Consider the following 17,971-nt stretch of genomic DNA (forward strand, 5'->3'; position numbering starts at 1 on the left):
GTTGCTGCCTCTTCAAACTATATAATTTCAAGAAATGGATTTGACAATTAAATTCCAACATTTTGCGAGTCTGCAAAGGGCCAAAACGTTAATTAATTCGACGAAGCTGCTAATGAAGCTGTTCATGGAAAGTATATCCCAGTCATTCGGAATTATTCTAAGAATGCAAGACAGAGGTTATTGCAGATTCAGGTAGTACAATTATTAAGAATCTGAGTTGTTTAAACTAAACCACGAGGTTCTCTGTATACTATATGGTGACTTATTTCTTACTTATATAGCATCGAATCTATTCAAATCTTATCAAATTTGAGCTTCCATATCATTTCAGACATTTAAAAAAACACTGAAAACAAATCCCACGATCATACGTTTCACATTCCAGCAAATGACTGCCCGGGATGCCCTCCAGTTCCTTCTCGTGCTTGGTAGACGTCTAGACAAATTGCCAAACACATGATTTACATGATGAAAAATAATCAAAATAATCAAACAGCAGCCGTCCAACCTTCCCGTCGCAGTCGCTGTCGCGCATTCGCATCGCAAAACATCGGGTTCCACCACTTAAGCCGCTATCATCAATAACACGCTCGGTAGCTACTAACTGCGTCGGACAGGCCGCCACGCGTAGACTCTGGCACGGGTCAGAGATCACACGAAGGCAGACGCGAGCGAGCAATAAACCTAAATGACCACTTGCGACCATCGTCCGAGCATAGGTCCGATCATTGCAAATCCCCCTACCAACCACCATCCTCCATCATCATCATCGTCATCGTCATCATCATGGTCATTCGCCATACACTTACCTAGTGTGACGTAGAGTTTTGGTCGAACGTTCTCCTGCCAGGCATATGAGCTACCGGCGACCAACACCATCACAAGGAATGCGCCGACCAGCAGCTGACCAGCAATGGTGGTGGAAAGCCGCTGCCATTGCCGCGTACCACAGAAGGATCGTTTCGATTTGGCTGACATTTTGTTGACCCGGACTCGACTGGTTCCGCGTTTGCTCTATCTGTGGCCCCCTGGCTCTTTCCTGGGTTCTCCTTGATCGCCCTGTCTGCCTGCTTGAGCTGCTTGGCTGCGTCTTGCTGCGTCCTGCTCCACACTACCGCACACTCTCTGCGTTTAGAGCAGCAACAAGCACTTGCGTCACACGAACTCGAACCGCGCACGGCACAAACTGGAGCAAAGCCGGATCCGGAGACCTGGCTCGCAAAAACACTGGGTGCGTTAATGGCTAGATTAAAGGACTGCGGCCAACCTGGCGGGATTTTGTCACGTCACTCGACCGGCTCAGCAGCCACTGCAGTACCGGTAGCTGCTCCCAAAGACCGTTCCGATCCGCAGATCTATCGCACACACTTTGACCGGCCACATTTGAAGGAGAAACACTCGCGATCACCTACAACAAGAACAGCAACTCACTCAGGCCGCGGAATTCACGCGAGACACAGTGTATCACACACCAAGAGCGGTCGTACACACAAACACAATCACAAACACACACACACACTCGCACTAAATACACACTTCCACGGTACTTGTGACGCCCCACGCGGCTAACTCATTAGTCGATCAGCAGCAGGTTGGAGGCGCGAATAGTCGTCGAGTTGCCAGTTGCCACAGGCCGGCCGGTCGGTCGGTCGGTCTAATGCGGTTCTTCACGGTTCGCTAAAGCCCGGAGGAATCGACACGCAAAGCCACGCAACTAGAATTGAGAGAAAAGGGAGGGTAGGCAGATGGGAGGTTAGTGAAATGGATTAGACGGCACCCACCACGATTCCATGCCGTTGTGGCTCATTACGGTGACGCACATACTGTGGTTAACGGAATGTAATTTGTTTGTTTTCGATTTACGCAGCTGGCAGCAGGGAGCAGACCAGAGAGACCGGCGGATGTGCTAAACTACATTCGAACAATCAAAGCGAACTCACTCAGCTCCGTGCTCAGCTCGAATTTACATTCTAACGAGCCCGAGAACACCGGACCGAGAACGGGCTGAGCCAATCCGTTTGTTTGTTTGCGTCCAAAAGCATCGAAAGTGGAACTGTTTATGTACGCTAGGGCAATCTATATATATAAAAATGAATGTGTCTGTCCGGATGTCCGGTATAGACTCCGAAACTACTGGACCGATTGACTCCAAATTTGGTATGTGGGGGTTTTTGGGGCCGGTGAGTGCTATAGGCATGGTTAGAAACCCCCCGCTACCTTCCTTCATGCCCTTCCCTAACACTTGATTGTTAAAAACATTCATTACTCCGCAAGTTATGAACCGAATACCATTAAAACTTGCACAATTGTTGATGGTCATCTAAGAAACCATGGGACAAAATTTGGTCTACATCGGATGAGGGGAAAGGGGAGCTTCCATACAACCCCAATCCTTAAAATACGTCCTAGGGCAATATGGGTATCGTTTCCTAGGTTTTGATGGTCTCTAAATAGGTTGGTTTTATTTAATATCCTTTAAATTGCTTCTTTCACCTATCCACCACCACCACCCTCCATTCCGTACATCTTGCAGAGCAGAGTGATGGGTGGGAAAGTTATATAGTTGCGAATAAAAACAATAGAAGAACGAGAGAAAGAGAGAGAGAGAGAGAGAGAGAGAGAGAGAGAGAGAGAGAGAGAGAGAGAGAGAGAGAGAGAGAGAGAAAGGGAGAGCCTGCGGTGGAATGATAAAAATGGGATCGGCGCTGCAGAAATCGTTACCATTTTTTATTGGTGTGTCTACTGTCGGTTTTAATTTTCTTAACAATTTCTTAAGTTCAATCAAGTCATTAGTTAATCAAGAAGTTGCTTTAAGTTTCACAAGTCAATTTACATGAAACAATTATAAAAACATTCAGTTGTGAAGTATTTGAATTGATCAAAAATTATATTAATTTTTGATTATTGATTTACGTGCCTCTTATCATTGACGATTTTCAACGTAGCGGGTTATGAATGGTAAACGATCGGAATTGCATGCACAAACATATAAAGGAGCAGTAACCGAATAGTAATAGAAAATAATACCAACACATCTATTAGGAACGGCTTGCGATTGGAATGATCATCGAGATCGTCCGAGAGAGAAGAAAGACCCTCGATCTGATCGATCGACGTTTGAGTAAATTTGAAGTGCGGTGCTTTTAGTTATGATCTACCATGTGACTATATGAATCATCGTAGGATGGATACCGGAAAAATGGATCAAATGTGTCGTATTGTAATGTTGTTGACCCACACCACCATTTGAACTTAACGAGCTATGTGCAAACCGAACACTAAAGTCAAAGTATTTTATAAAAAAAAATATAATTCGTGGAAAATATAATTCGTCGTCCCAAATGACATCACTTAGCCCGAAAGGCAAAGCCTTAAAACTCAAGCATCATTTTAACTTTCCAGTTCATATTTACAATCACGTCTCATCTCTATTTCCAACATCACTAACAGACCTAACTATTGATTTGGTTCATTGATAAATCGAATACGACCAAATGATGGAATAGATAAAATAATATCTACTGAATTTTTCAAGTTTCTGTTTACGATAAACCCACGACCGATCAAAGACAGTACGAAGTCTGTCGGGGCAGCTAGTAAATAATAGATATTGTTGATGTATTTTTATCGGTTTTATTCTCTTTTTCATTCTATTTTACTATACACATACAACCATGGGCACGAATTTTCCGCGTTGTGTAACGCCAGGGAACGAAGTGATACACGCAACACGCCATCGCACCGCACCGGTCCAGTTGGAGACTGAGGCACAATGAAATGCCATTCGACGGTATGAGTAGCTAGAAAAAGAAAAGGGAGAACAGCTTAGAAAGAGTGATACATTTACATTACACATCATAAGGAAACAAAGCGCCAGACCGCTTGCTAGGGATTTGATTTGAACCATTTGGTGAGATGAACCAATAAGCATAAACAACATCACTCAACGATGTGCATACTGGATCCCATCAGCTGATGAGGGTCGAGATTCGGATAAGAGCATACGATAGCTTACTAAAGGACCACATCCTAATCACAAGAACGAGGTCAAAAGTACCGCATTCTTTCGAATCTTACCACAAATGAATTCACACAGAGGACCCCAACCGTACGGACCCGGTCATCACATTTCAAAGCCGGTTAAACATAGAACGAACTAGTCAGAACCACCGGCCCTTCCACAACATTGGAGCGCACCTTGTCTTGTTGACGCGTTCAAGCGACATCACGGAATAGGACCCAAGTGAAACCACAGCAGACGACCGTAAGCGACCCCACCGCAAGTGACACGAAGCAGAAGATATCTTTAACAAGAAACACTCACCATTCCCCCCGTGCCGGTGGTGGAGGATGAGAAATGTGTTTATGTTATCCGTGTGTACCGTCGGTAAACCTTGATTTACGATCGACATATTTGGAAGACATTTCGAGTAATAAATTCATACCAAGCACCGGCCGCAGCACCGACACCCACGTTTACCGTCGTGCCGCTCCTCCCTAGACCAAACTAGTATCAAGCCCAAACACGAACACACCCTAAGAATGCCCCATTTCTAGTGCCCAGTGACCGTCACCGAAGGGAAAGGAAGCGACAACATCCGCCCATGCTCTGAGCCTCTCCTGTGAAGACGTTAGCAAGAAGTTCGTTCAACAAGGATTTCGCTTCGAGAGGAACTGGGAAGCTCACTTTTCCCACATTGCTTGTGCCATCACCAGCCAGCCAGGCAGAAGCAAGAAGCAAAGTGGTCAATCCTGCCATCTCGCGAGGTCACGCAAACGAATTGGCTCAGCGAAGAGAAATATGACACGGCACAAGAAAGGACACCCAGACCCGGGTTGTGAATTGAAATATTGCCAAAAAGGAAAAGGCGCCTACAAACGGCACGGGTACGGGATTAATATTTCACTCCGGTATTTAGGGACGACGAAAAAGCCGGCTCAGTTTGTGTTTCACCTTTCGGAGGTGGAAAGTCGAAGGCCGCAACCAGTAGCTCCCCACACACAAGGGCCTATGCGGGGACGGTTGGTGCTGAGCGCCTGTGTGTTTGCTAACGCTTTTCGCCATCATTATCTGCGGATTACCATAAACACTCCATTGACATGAAACAATCGATATGGCCCTAGTTCTCGGATTTGTTGCCAACGGTGTAAGTGTGGACCAGGAGCAGATTGAGGGAGATTGGTAGTCGTTCGGTTGTACGCCGATCAGAACAAACATCACCACCAAAAGGAGAACAACTTGACGAGAGGTGCTTCAAAGATGTGATGTGGCTGCGCAACCATCACCCGTTTGACAATTTGAGCCACACTTCGTCGAGGACTCGTCCGTGATCTAGCGCATCCGACATCTGACTAGCCGGTTCATGGCTGGAACGGAACGGATTGAAAAATAGCAATTTCCTCCTTGAAGTGCACCGGTGTCTCGTCGCTCGACATGCCGCCGGATTAGCAAATTGGCTCTTTGATGCTTGAAGTGTCCTTCTGATGAGCGCGTCGCCAGGCAGATGGCAACACACGGAAGCACTCGGTACACGGTCTGGGGAACGCATAAGTGGCCCGTTACGTAACCTGGTATGTCCGGTTACGATTCGCAATTCGAGAAAGGAAGCTACTCCCCTGTCCTCCGCTCTGCTACTCCGTTGGCTCCACATTATCCTACAATCAATACTCGAATGCGCAGAATGCCGGGCTCATCACGTGGAGGTTCACCTCTACCTGCAACGGTATATACGCAGATTATGTTTCAAATCTCTCGAGCATTTCAATGCCCATCATCCCCCGGCCGTTACCCCCTTACCGCTCTGCTCCATTTGCGTCCACCAAGCTCCCTGCCTCTATCTGGCTCGGTGTGTTGAATCCCTGTGACGTAACCACAAATCGAGTATACCAGCCGCTATCTCTGATACGACGTCGTACCATGAATGTTCCTTTCTGATAGCTCTCTCTATCTCTCGCATCCTCTCTCCAGTCAGCTCACGAGGCTCACGTCCTGGCTTTGTTTTACATATTTATGAAAGGCAGCTTTTGCACCAGAGCTAACCAGCCATCTCGGAGACCTCTGATTTGATATCGTCGCGTTTACGCACTCATGGTCGGTCGATGACAATCAACTGGCGAGCGAGCGACATGGTACGGGTTCAGCTGAACACAGGACCGCGTTCTTGTTTCGCAGATCCACAACGATGGTCCTCTCCCTCAACGCACCGCGAGACATTCGCAACATTCAAAAGCCCATTGCCATTGAATGGCACTGCTGCTGATGCTGCTGCTGCTGCTGCGAACCACTGCCTGTCATTGTGTCGAATGCAAAAGCCCCAATATCTCGTCGCTTTTGCTGGCCCGAGCCCACGGACCACCATCACGAGAACCGGGGGTTGTGCATCATGAGTGGAGTGCGCGCGTGCGCCCGCATCCGTTGCGCATCCCTTCTCTTCACTTCCGGTACTGCTCAGTCTCATTGCTGAGCTCTGCAAATGCTTCTGCTGCTGTTACGGTGGCCGAAGGACGCCGTCCAACGGGATATACAGAAGCGACACCGCACACAGCGGCACAGTGCGATGTCGACGATGTCAGTTCGGAGAGTTTTCCGAATGGAAAATGGTTTCTCTCTGTTCCACCATCGTGCCCCATCATCTCCCATTTATGGTCGGTTAAAGGTTTGTCGAAATTCGAATTTCGTTCTCTCCCTCTCTTCCACACACAGTGGCACACAGGCATCCTTCCTGCCGGGGGGGGAGCGCACAAGCCCACAAGCCCCACACAATGGTGGTATACGATGCCGATTCGGCACATTTATTTCCTCGGCACCCGGGGGCCTCTCCTTTTCCGCCGGTTTCTCCCGGTATCTATCCGGTCTGTATTGGTTCTTTATTTGATTTCTTCTTCTTCTTTTTGCTACTGCGCACTTCCTTCCACTCGAGCCCCTCTTTCTACCCTTCTACCCTACTTTCTCTCTCTCGACCACTCTCGTTCTCTGTCGCTCTCGCACAATACTCTCGAGCTCGTTCGTCCTGCTCGCCATGGCTCCTGCCTTTAAACCACATAGCAGCATAGAGCGTTTAAGATCCCCCCTTCGGTCGGGAAGCTCTCAGGAGGCCATAAAACAAAAAACCAAAAAATGCCTTCATACAAGTACGCAGCCTGCCAGCAAGTCTGCTCTCGTCGCAGTTTCCGTCAATCATTTTGTGCTGCTCCCGGTGAGGGGTGGAAAAAGTCGGTCTCCTGTTCCTTGTTCCCGACAAACCGACAGGCACGAAACTGGTCGGTTGAACTGACTTCTTTTTCCACTTTTAGTTTTCTTTTTCTGTTTGCATTTTGTGGCAAAGGACCACAATGGCACAGTAGGAGCGAAAGTGGTCAAAAGTATTGTGAGAATATGGTAATCAACTTTGACAACACGTTGTAGAAATATGGATAAATGGGTTCTGTGTTGGAAACTAAAACTAGGGATTACTGCTGTTGAAGTAAATCAAAACGAGACATTAATCGAATGAACAATAAAAATGCAGCAATGGAATGAAAATGTGTTTATAAAGACACATGATGAATGAAAAAAAACATTTTTAACAAACATCTACTGCCATTAGAAGCGTCGTTAATGTTGACTAATGTGTGTATCAGACGGATAACTTTTGGCGCACCTTCCCTCATAATACCATCCCAGTATGCAAGCGACAAGAGTTTGTGGTTATCTCGAGCAGCAGAGCGGTTTTATGTGCTTGAGGAAAAAAAAAGGTAAAAACGAGTACAAGTGCGTTCTTCTGAGTGTTGGTGTGCTCGAGTGTAATCGAGGGATTCACAATTGTGCCACCCCACCATCAACTAGCCGCTCACCAAACCCCCCCTGGCTTTTCCTCAAAAGCCACATCGACAAGAACTCTCTTGTGGCATACGTGTATGTCTGTGTCTGTATGTATGTGGTCCACCGTCTCATGGCTTCCAACATTTCTTTCGGTTCGCACGGTATATCCCTCCAACGAAATCCAGCATCTCTCTGCCTCATACACACATTCCGACGAGCACGATACACTTTTCCACTTTTCCTAAAGAGTGGAGTCCTTCGAAGAGTCCTTTGCTGCCCCTCCTCGCCACCATTCCAGAGCTACAGAGTGAAGACTCTTTTGTTTCTTCGCTCCTTCGCTCCTTTGCTGGCTCAAGGCCGGCTGCGGTGCTGCCGATGTTATTGCCAAAATTATGTTTACCGGTGCCGCACGGTCGGCGCTCAAGGGGCGGGGGGATGGGGAGAGACTCCATTGAGATTCAGAGCAAATTGCAAATGCGCGCGGTTCTTCTTCTTGCGAGCGCCGGCCCGATAAGCTAACAACCCTCTCGCGCGCGCGATTCGCAATCGAGGCGCAAATCCTTATTCCCGCACCAATATGGGGTGTGATGCGGCTCTATGGTGGGTTTTTGGATCCAACGAAAGGCTGCACCACGGTAACCGACTACCAAGCTAATATAGCAAGGATGAAACAATTTCTATGCTAACGCGCTCGCCCTCTACCCAACCAGGTTGCTTGGCTCTGTTCGGCTCGGTAGTATTATGTTATTTCAAAATTTAAATAAAAACTCATTCTAAGCAGCCCTTTTCCACACAAATGGGTTCACCTGGCAACCATTTCAATCGCTTAAAGATAGTAAGCAACGAACAAAAACGACTGAAAATTGATCGCAGAGCTCGGGAGGCTTATGGCTGTCAGTGTGATAAAGGTCATCCGTGTCGTAGTAGGTCGACCGCAGCGAAACCGTGCCCGTGTCAGAGCCCGGTTGACGCAGGCGAATGGACGGCAATCTTCCTCGATCTCCAACCTCGACATTTGCTCCAGCTACACAACTCATTAAACCACATGTGTGGTGACGCCTGCCACTCCAATATCGAGCTCAGCTCCCTCAATTTGGTCATGGCATATAATTTGGATCGTCGTCACCAAATCCTCACCATCCTACCATTCATCGCCAGCACAGTAGGCGTGACAAATTCGTCTAAAACAAAAGGACGGCGCCACACGGATGACGACGATGACGACGACGACGACGTCAGCATATTACGAGGTGTGCCTCACTTCCGGTGTACAAGCACTAAACGCGGGATTGCTCGTACCCTCCCGCTCCACCTGCGTTTGAACGACACGATTCATAAACGTCGCTGCTCGAAAATTAATAAATGCGCACAAGCGGTTGATGGTAAGCGGCAGAGCATGGGTCTGTGGGGATCACCCTTCAATCAGCTAGGAATGCTTTCCTGGTAGTGGAAGAACGATAGCGAACCTACGGCGTCCTACGGCCACCATTAAACAACCTTGCATGTTTCACCCAAATTAACCCAATTAAAACCCAACCGGTGGCCCGTTTTCCGCCGTCGGGTGCACCTGGCAAGATTCGGTAGCGATTCCGCCGCCCGGGTCGTTGTTACTACTGCAAAGCAGCTAAGGGCATTTATCAAGTTCACTTCCTTATTCATTTTATCCGATCACAGTTCCTTCTCTCCGCGGACTCAGGGCACGCTGTGTATGCACGCGAGTTTTCCACGCTTTTTCCAGCGACGATACCACCAGGTAACAACGCGGAAGGCGGGCAAGGAAAAAGGGCCACGAAAAAACAAAAAACGGGGCCACAAACGATTGCGACTATCGCGACCATCGAGTGCACAAACATGCCATTAAAAATCCACCATTAATCTCGCAGTAAAACAGTCCAACGGTCCCACTCCTCCTGCCGTTTCCTAGTCCCCATCCCGGCCATGCCACTCTCCTTTCCAGAAACAGAAAGCCACAAAACCGAATTCGAGCCCGAACCGCGTAAGCGGTGGAAAATTGGTGCGGAGACCGGTCGGTCGGTCGGTGGCCGATGGGTAAACAGAAAATAAATATTGTAAAAAAAAGAAAGGAAGCAAGGCAGGCAACATTCGGAGCATAAGAACGCCGAGTTCGGTTTCCGGAAGCAACAGCATATTAATCACAAGCGGCACCATACAGGAGGACGAAAGTTTCAGTACAAAAAGGGAACGACTGCGAGAGGAATGATTTCGTGTGGCCGTGCCATTGGGTCACATAGGGATTAGATTTTGTTATCTTACAACCGTAAAGTACCGTCCACAATTTAGTGAGCCTGGGAAAATATTGGATCCTTGTGAAATTACATGAATTAGTAGCCTTAATATTGTTTCCCTCATAAATCATAGTAATTATTGATCAGAAGTAGAACAGCTTCAACCAAAAGAGGTGAATATTTAAAACAGGACTTAAGATATCACTGTTGCTTTACAATTTAGTCAAAAATGTATTTTGCATAGAACAACAAGCAGCATATCGTTAAGATAAATAATAAAATACGAAAAGAAAGTAAGACTATGTTTTGTAATGCTGGGCCAACATTTTCGATCCGCGGTGTAGCCGCAGCAATCCAACAAGGACACCACATCCGAATGCAACGGGAGCGCAACGGTTTCAGCTCTCGCCGTAACTCGCTGTCGTTGCAGCGAAAGTGCAAACAAACGCCCTAACGAGCGTGGCAGCGCGCCATCCGAAGCAATACTCCAGGGAGGTTTATTTGCTTACGAAGATCGATCGAAGGTCGACCGCAAACCTGAAGAGTCTTGTGGCGGAATTGTGAAACAATCAGCATCCGATCCACCGACGGTGGGCGAGCGAATAGGATAGTGATTCGATGCTCGTCACCTTCAATTGATTTCGGGAGAGCCATTGGTCGGCATTTTATCTGCGTGTGTGTGTGTTTTTCTCCATCGATTGACCGCCAAATTGCACCACATAGGACACAAAAACACACCAATTACGATTAAACGAGAAGGAGAAAGTGTCACCATGGGAAGTAGCAGAAATGAGGAAGGGACAAGCAACAAACTGTAACACGAATTCGTTGGACACACCCAGCCGGAAGGAGGAGGAATGCGACCATAATTGCGGCCAAAAGTGGCAAAAACGGAAACTCGCGGAACGTTCTCCCCACGGTACCGTTGGACGGGGGCTGGCGGCGGTGGTCGCGGTTTGGAATTCGAAACTGAAACGCGCGATGCAATGGCTCGCCTCTAAAGGGTCGCTCGAACCCGCTCGGAGTTGATGATGGCGATGATGATGACGGTGACGAAGACGAAGAAGGTGTGGCTGAAATCCAATTAAAATTAAACAACCAGAACACGAAACTATGGCCATAAATAAGTTCGCTAAATGAACGCGCGGCTGCATGCGTTCTCACGCGAACCCAGTGGCCAGTAGCACGAGGACGTTGCGGTGCCAGAAGGGTGGGTGGGTCCATGGGCAACAGCAGCAGCAGCAGCAGCAGTATGTGCAGCACTTCATTTTCTCTACAGCCGCAGGACTTGTACATCTCTTCCGCAATCGAGCTGGAATGCTGGCCAGCCCAGAATGACCAGAAGAGAGACCGGGGAGGAGGGGGGACCTAGAGAAGCCCGGGAGTCGTCCCCGAATACCATTCGCGTGGTGGCGTGGTATGGGGTTTGCTCGAGATTCTCTATCCGATTCCACCGCGTCTGCCGAGAGTCTGCCGCGCTCGCGCTATGTTTTCGGTTGAAACATTGTAAATTTCTCGAGGGAATTATACATACTATGCCATGTTGTGTTCGCGCGTTGCTAGCGATACGACGTTAGCTAACAGCTGCAAGCAATCGTAGTCGTCGTCGTCGTCGTTGCCGTCGCGGTGCGCGGTCGTTGTAGTCATCACCATCGTTATGGTCAACGTTCGCGCAGAGCAGAAGGTGCTCGGCTCGTAGCAGCGAAGAACGTCGTTTGGCGTGTCTTCAGCTGCTGCAACGACCGCGACACCATTCGCATCATTTCTAGGATTCACCAAATGTTTGTCCAAACCCCGCTTGGCCACAAAATGATAAACTTGGCAGCGATGGTGGCGTTCTACACGCTCTCGTCTTCATCGTCGTCTATCGGACCACTACGTCGTTAGCAACAATTGAATTCCAGTTGAAGTTGAACCTTCGGAATGGCAACACAATCAATGATGGTTGTACGTAGCATAACGTTTGAGGCGAAACTTGGCTTGGCCATCAAGGTACTGATTTCCGGAACTAGTGAAAAAAAAAAACATGTTTTCCATTTCATATTTTGAAGCAAAATGGCGAGTAAAATACATCAAATGCAGCTCCTACACGTTTCAGGTACGCCCGGACATCCGAACGAGAAGTTGGTTCCACAGAAGCACTTGGGACTTGAGTTGCAAAATCCACGTTCCTGCCACTTTTCACAATTTGTGTCACAAAAAAATACCGTCAAACGGAATTCCTGGCGGCGCAAAAGTAACATGTCCGCATAAATGAACCACATAGATGAGCGGCGCAAGAGGGTAGTGGTGGTAGGAGGGGAGTTTCCATACTTCCGCTAACAAATGCCTTCTCGAGGATGTCTGGTTTTTACAGGGCTCCATATGTTCGCAGTAGGTTAGTGGACGGACAGAAGGACGCGCAATCGTAAATGAATTCGGTTCAGTTGTTCGTGATTTCTGTTTGTTTGGTTGCTGTTACTGGCAACGATATTTTTTATGGCGACCATTTTGCCCTTTTATTGCCTTCCTGACGAACCAATTGGAATCCTTGTAATTTAAATCGTTTAGCATATTTATTGCCATTTGAAACTGCCGTAGTGCAAGCAATGTCGTGACGCTGACTTTACAATAACATGAAATAGCCTGCTGAGTCAACGTAGCCTACTGTTCTGTGACAATTTAGAATGTCTGTAGAATCGACATTTGCGAGAATCCGTTATTTTCCTTCGTTAATATGTGTGAAAATGATACTGTCAACTGCTACGTCAATATCACAGATTTAATATAGTTACTGTAGATATCAACTTGAATCAAAACACAGTGAACTTCGCATTCTGAATGATTCTTTACACAGTTCTTCACAAATCTTCATCATTCAGCAAACCAGCCATTCATCATCAGTAACGAAAAAAATATACCAAATGTTAAAATACATCCAGACGCTCCCCACATCACTGCGCCACTAGATCGCAGCCATGTTTCTATTGTTATTTATAGTGCAGCACAGCTGCTCGCTTGGTGGCTGCTGCTTGCCAAAGATCCGTGTTTTGTTTCCCTTCATCCTGGCATGTCCACCATAGCATCCGCCCGCTAAATCTCTCAGCCGTAGCAATTTTCACGGTACCATTTCTTTTCGAAATGGATATCATATTTCAAGACCAGCACGTGTAGGTCAGTGTGTTGGCACTTGCCCAACACTTGCCCACCCTCCAACATCGAGAGAGCAAAAATTGGTCGAAAACGAAACATTTCGTCGGTAGTCTGTGAGATTTGAGCGCATGGCCGTTCGGCTCTTCGGAGTGTTTGCATATGGCGTCAAAGGCCACAACAACTTGCTTGCTGACTAACGTTGTACACGTTACGTTGCACAGCAAAATGTCGAATTCGGTGCAGCGGCCGCCACGGGTATGGAATCATATTGGCGTCCAGATAAATACGTTCTCAGCATGCCGTGCGCTCCGTGCCTTCTAATGAACACATCCACCAGACGATGCCCGTGATCGATTGCAGCTTGTTACGAATACACGTGTAGCAACTTGTATGCTGTAGTTCCTCACCACCGTACAGATTGTCGATTGTGCAACTCCCACAAGAACCACGGGGAGCTGCTGCTGCCAGCTTTCCGGGATGCTCCAAGCGCATCGCCGCTGACCGGTAAGTGTTAATGATTCCCCGGGAGCCGAGGATTGTTCTAACGATTCGCGCTCGAGAATGGAATTAATTTGTGCCGGTTTGTCTGGCATCTACAGCTTCGACCAACTTTTCAAATCACTCCTCCGAGATTTGCTGGTGGTGAGTGCTGCACACGACTGTACGGTGCAGCAGATCGGTGAGCCAAACGGGAACTTTATCTTATCAGTGTGTCGATAGCGAGCGAACTAGCAGGGAAGCAAGCAATTGTGTATAGCTGCTGACTTCCAGTATTGACCTACACATGGTCTTAAGCGAGTGATTCCTGATCTTATCGGAGGGATGTTTATGGGAATATCGACGCAATCCCATCCGTTGTTTGTAACATTCGGTCAATTGATTCTGTCCGTTACTGCTAGACACCACATCGATCACAGCACCCCTCCCAGGAGGGTTTGGCATGCTTTATCTTGTATTACGTGATAACAGCGGATCTGCAACGTTCCTTACCTTCGACATCCGGTGTCACTTCACCGTTTGCGAACCATTTGCCAGGGTGCTAACAGTTACATCATCCTGCGAAGAGCTCTGCATAGTTTAATGTTATATTTGCTAACAGTTCTTGGAAAGTTGGTATCGAATATTTTATCAAGATATAATCTAAACCTTTTAGTGGTACAATTTGCAACGAAAGCACCTTCAATTCGAATTTCCTCCTTCTACATGTCTCTTAATGCACGCCAACCCTCAATAACGACGGCACTACCCCGGGCACCGATATCGATCTTTATCAATTCCGAAATGTCAACAGCGCAATCACGGAAATCAACATACTAATGCGAAAACACTATGAAATCAGGAGAAGGGGCCAGGTTTTACGGCAAACCATCACCATTAACCAAGGGCCAAATGGGAATTCCAACCCCCTCGTTGGTTTTTTTTTCTTGGAGCTCGTATGTGAAGTAAAAATTCGTGTCACTATTAAGGACTTACGACATTTCGTCCTCAAACGAAAAGGGGCGAGGAAAGGGAAAGGGGAGATGTGGTTCGTAATGTCTTCGCGTCGGTTCATGGTTCTCTCCAAAAACCCCATTAACAACCTCTCCCAGCTCGAGTTAGCCTCGTAACACGTAAGTGAGACATTCAATTACTTCCCATCCACAACACGACTACAGCGACGAGCCACGCCACTACGAATCGATCGCAATCGAATGATTTCCCCGGCTTCCACACCCACCTTCCCTCCACGGATGACCTGAAACCGTTGACAACGTGCTGACAGTCTCTTCCGCCAATTGCCTCTGCCCCGCGATTGATGAGCCAGGGCATTGCGCGATGCGCGACATTCGATTCCGGTTGCCGGTGTTCCACCTTACCGTACATTCCCATGCAGTCTTCTGGCGAAACCAAACGCTCAACCCATGTGGTGAGACCGTGTGTGTTGATGGTAGATGCAGCAGAAGCGCAAGGTGAACCACGTAGAACCACAAACCTTGCCTTGCAGTGCTCCTTCGTTTTTCAAATTCTCATTCAATGTTCCTTCACCACACGACCAGCAACCACCCAACCACCGAAGGAACCAGAAGACCATTCTAGCGGAGTTGTCTTGAAAATGGAACGCAACGATCGAGGACACATTCTTCGCTGGGCGCAAGACGACCGCCGGTAGCAACATGAAAAAGGTACGACCAGGAATACTTCAAATTCCCGCCAGATATCGATTTCACATCACTACACCGGGCAGGTGATGTAATTAAATTGTGATTGAAATGTTTATTGTACCTCAACGACGACGACGACGACGATGACGATGACGACGAGAAGCATGGGATGCGAAACGAAACGAAACGAAACGAAAAAAGAAGTGGACATTCGTCAGTTCCGGAATTCCCAGATTGATCGGATATTCGAACTTCTGCTGACAAGCGCGCCGAGAATGTGGAGCATCTTCTGCCCCGGGGATGGTGATGTCCTGTGAGCTGTGCCAACTTACAGCCGGCTGAAGTTGATCCGAAATCGCCTTTCGGAGGAAAAGTTTTAAGACCAACGCGAGTGATGTTTGTGGAATTCTTGTCCAACATGCAAGTTTTTGCAGTTTTTGTAAGGCCACAAAAAAAAGAGCTTTTTTATTGCGAGTACCAGGTGATTGACATATCAGCAGCCATCAGCAATTATTTAAACACTCGGCGCTATGCTAATCTTAGCTAACTCATAATCTAAACACTAAACGGGACCTACTCCGATCGATATATCTGCCATCATTCTGTCAACATTTAAATATTGACACAGCATTTTGGCGGCGGGCTTCATATACATTGGATCCACGAGTGCGCCTCAGGCTGCTACGTTTTTCCTCGACCCCTAAAAAACGGAGTAAACACTTCCCCCGATAAGATCCACGCGCAAGTGACAGTGGGACAGTGAAACAAAAGCAGCTGACCAGTTTTTCTCGTTAAATAAATACCGAAAACATTTGGAAAGTTGAACTCCGAAACGGTCTCCTCTTTCGGCTGGCACTAGCGACTACACATCTTGAGACACTCGCCACCGATTCTCATAAGCCGCTTACATCGCACGGAGAGACACACACACAGCGCTTCTCCTACAAGCGTGTGGCCGGGAACCGTCTGCAGGCGGTATTACTGATTCAATCTACCACACAAAACATCCCAACATAATATTCCATCTCTCTTTCTCTCTCTCTCATTCTCTTCTCAATCATCGCCTACGATCGGATCGTTGCCACGCACGCGTGTGTTTTGCTCTACTCCAGCCTTGGAGCAGCAGTTTTAACTTTTATTTTCTCGTTTCGGTCGTCGGCGCTTCTGTCTGGCATCAGAGTGGCCTCTGACCGGGGACGATGGAGGACGATGGTGCCCGAAATTGGGTTTGCCATTTTTTTTTATTCTTCTTTACCAACGAATTAAATCGAAAGTCACTAACCAAACGACCAACCGTATCAGGCCCCGGATGCCCTTGGTATGACATTAACGTGGGGGCAATCAACTGTACAGCCACAACGTACGCGGTGCACTTGGGGTACGAGGATGCGAGACGGATGCGGACCTCCTCTCGACGACAGCTGGTTGAGCATAGGAGCAGTTATTAGATAACATCCTTCGCAAACTGTCTCCCAGCAGTACGATGCTTAGAATGCGAGAGAGAGAGAAAGAAAGAGAGAGATAGAAAGAAGGTGAGAGCGTGGCATTAATCCCACCAGCATTAGCAGGGAAGCCCACGGACTCGATAATTTGAAAGTCGATCCGATGCGTCGACCTCTTATGCTCGCTGCTCCAAATCGAAATCTTCGACCGTCGAATCCCCACCCCGAGAGGGCACGTGGGACCAACGATAGAACGACAGAGCGACGGAAGGAGGGGGGCCTATATCGACCACGAAGAACGAAGGGCTAAAAACCCAAAAACCTCGTGCAAGGATTTCCAGTATCTTGGCCCAATTTACGGCCCACCCCTCCCACCCTCCCGGTGTGCGGTGGTGTGTGCCTGTGTCTATTGTTTCGCATCCAAGCACGACCAATCTAAGACAAAGGCATGCGTCACGTTGCTCATGTTTTTGGCATTAAACGAGGCGAGGACGAAGAGCGGCTACGCATGTCTTCTCACCCAAAAGGGGGGAGGTGGGACACAAAATGTATTTATTCGGCTTCTTCGTCCATTTAGCCGCCTAATGGATGTGTGCGTGTGGCTTGGCGACGGACAAAGTTAACACACTTTATACCACTTTCTTTGAACAATCTCTATCCGATTGCAGTAGGATGATGATACGCGTGTACTTCTTCTTTTGTTTGATGAGATCTTGAAAGGGAAAGGAAATTTGGGAAAGGATTTGGGGCGCCGTGAATCATCATCATATCAGGAACACTTTGGGAGAGAGGATGAAGTGCAAAAACTTCATTAGAGAGAGTTTCCGATAACAAGCTTCATTAATGCTTACCACAAGGAAGAAGATTTTGCTCTTTTGTAAAACTGGGAAACATTACCGCGTATTACCGTTGTGTTGTTGTCATCCGTGGTTCCCTTTTTTTATAACCTAATTTATAACATCAAGGAAGAGGTATATGTTCACGCTTCGAAAGGATTTGAACCATGGATCGTTCGGTTCACGCTGGAGCACGCTGTCAACTAATACATGAAGTTCAACCATCAAACGGCGCGCCAGTAACTATCATAAGAATCACTCCGTGCACAGCAAATCGATCGATCATCGGGAGCAGTTGTGGACGGCCGATAATTAATTATCTTCTTCTGCCCTTTATCTTTCGCTGCACGCTCCAGCGATCAAATCATCATTT

At 47.6% G+C, this 17,971-nt stretch overlaps 1 protein-coding gene across 5 annotated transcripts in view; it reads right to left on the reverse strand.

Moving 5' to 3' along the window:
• The window catches only part of LOC125950778 (semaphorin-1A), a 140,491-nt gene that overhangs the window by 116,489 nt on the left and 6,031 nt on the right, over window positions 1–17,971 (reverse strand). For 4 of the 5 annotated variants that reach the window (XM_049679060.1, XM_049679061.1, XM_049679056.1 and 1 more), the window contains exon 2: window positions 810–1,714. In XM_049679060.1, the coding sequence (XP_049535017.1) occupies window positions 810–978 (169 nt within the window). In that variant the 5' untranslated portion in view covers window positions 979–1,714. Of the gene's footprint in view, window positions 1–809; window positions 1,723–17,971 lie in introns of those variants that run through there. The other variant, XM_049679059.1, reaches the window with a different exon arrangement.

This window comes from Anopheles darlingi, chromosome 2 (assembly GCF_943734745.1).
Source record: "Anopheles darlingi chromosome 2, idAnoDarlMG_H_01, whole genome shotgun sequence".
Classification (NCBI taxonomy): Eukaryota; Metazoa; Arthropoda; class Insecta; order Diptera; family Culicidae; genus Anopheles; species Anopheles darlingi.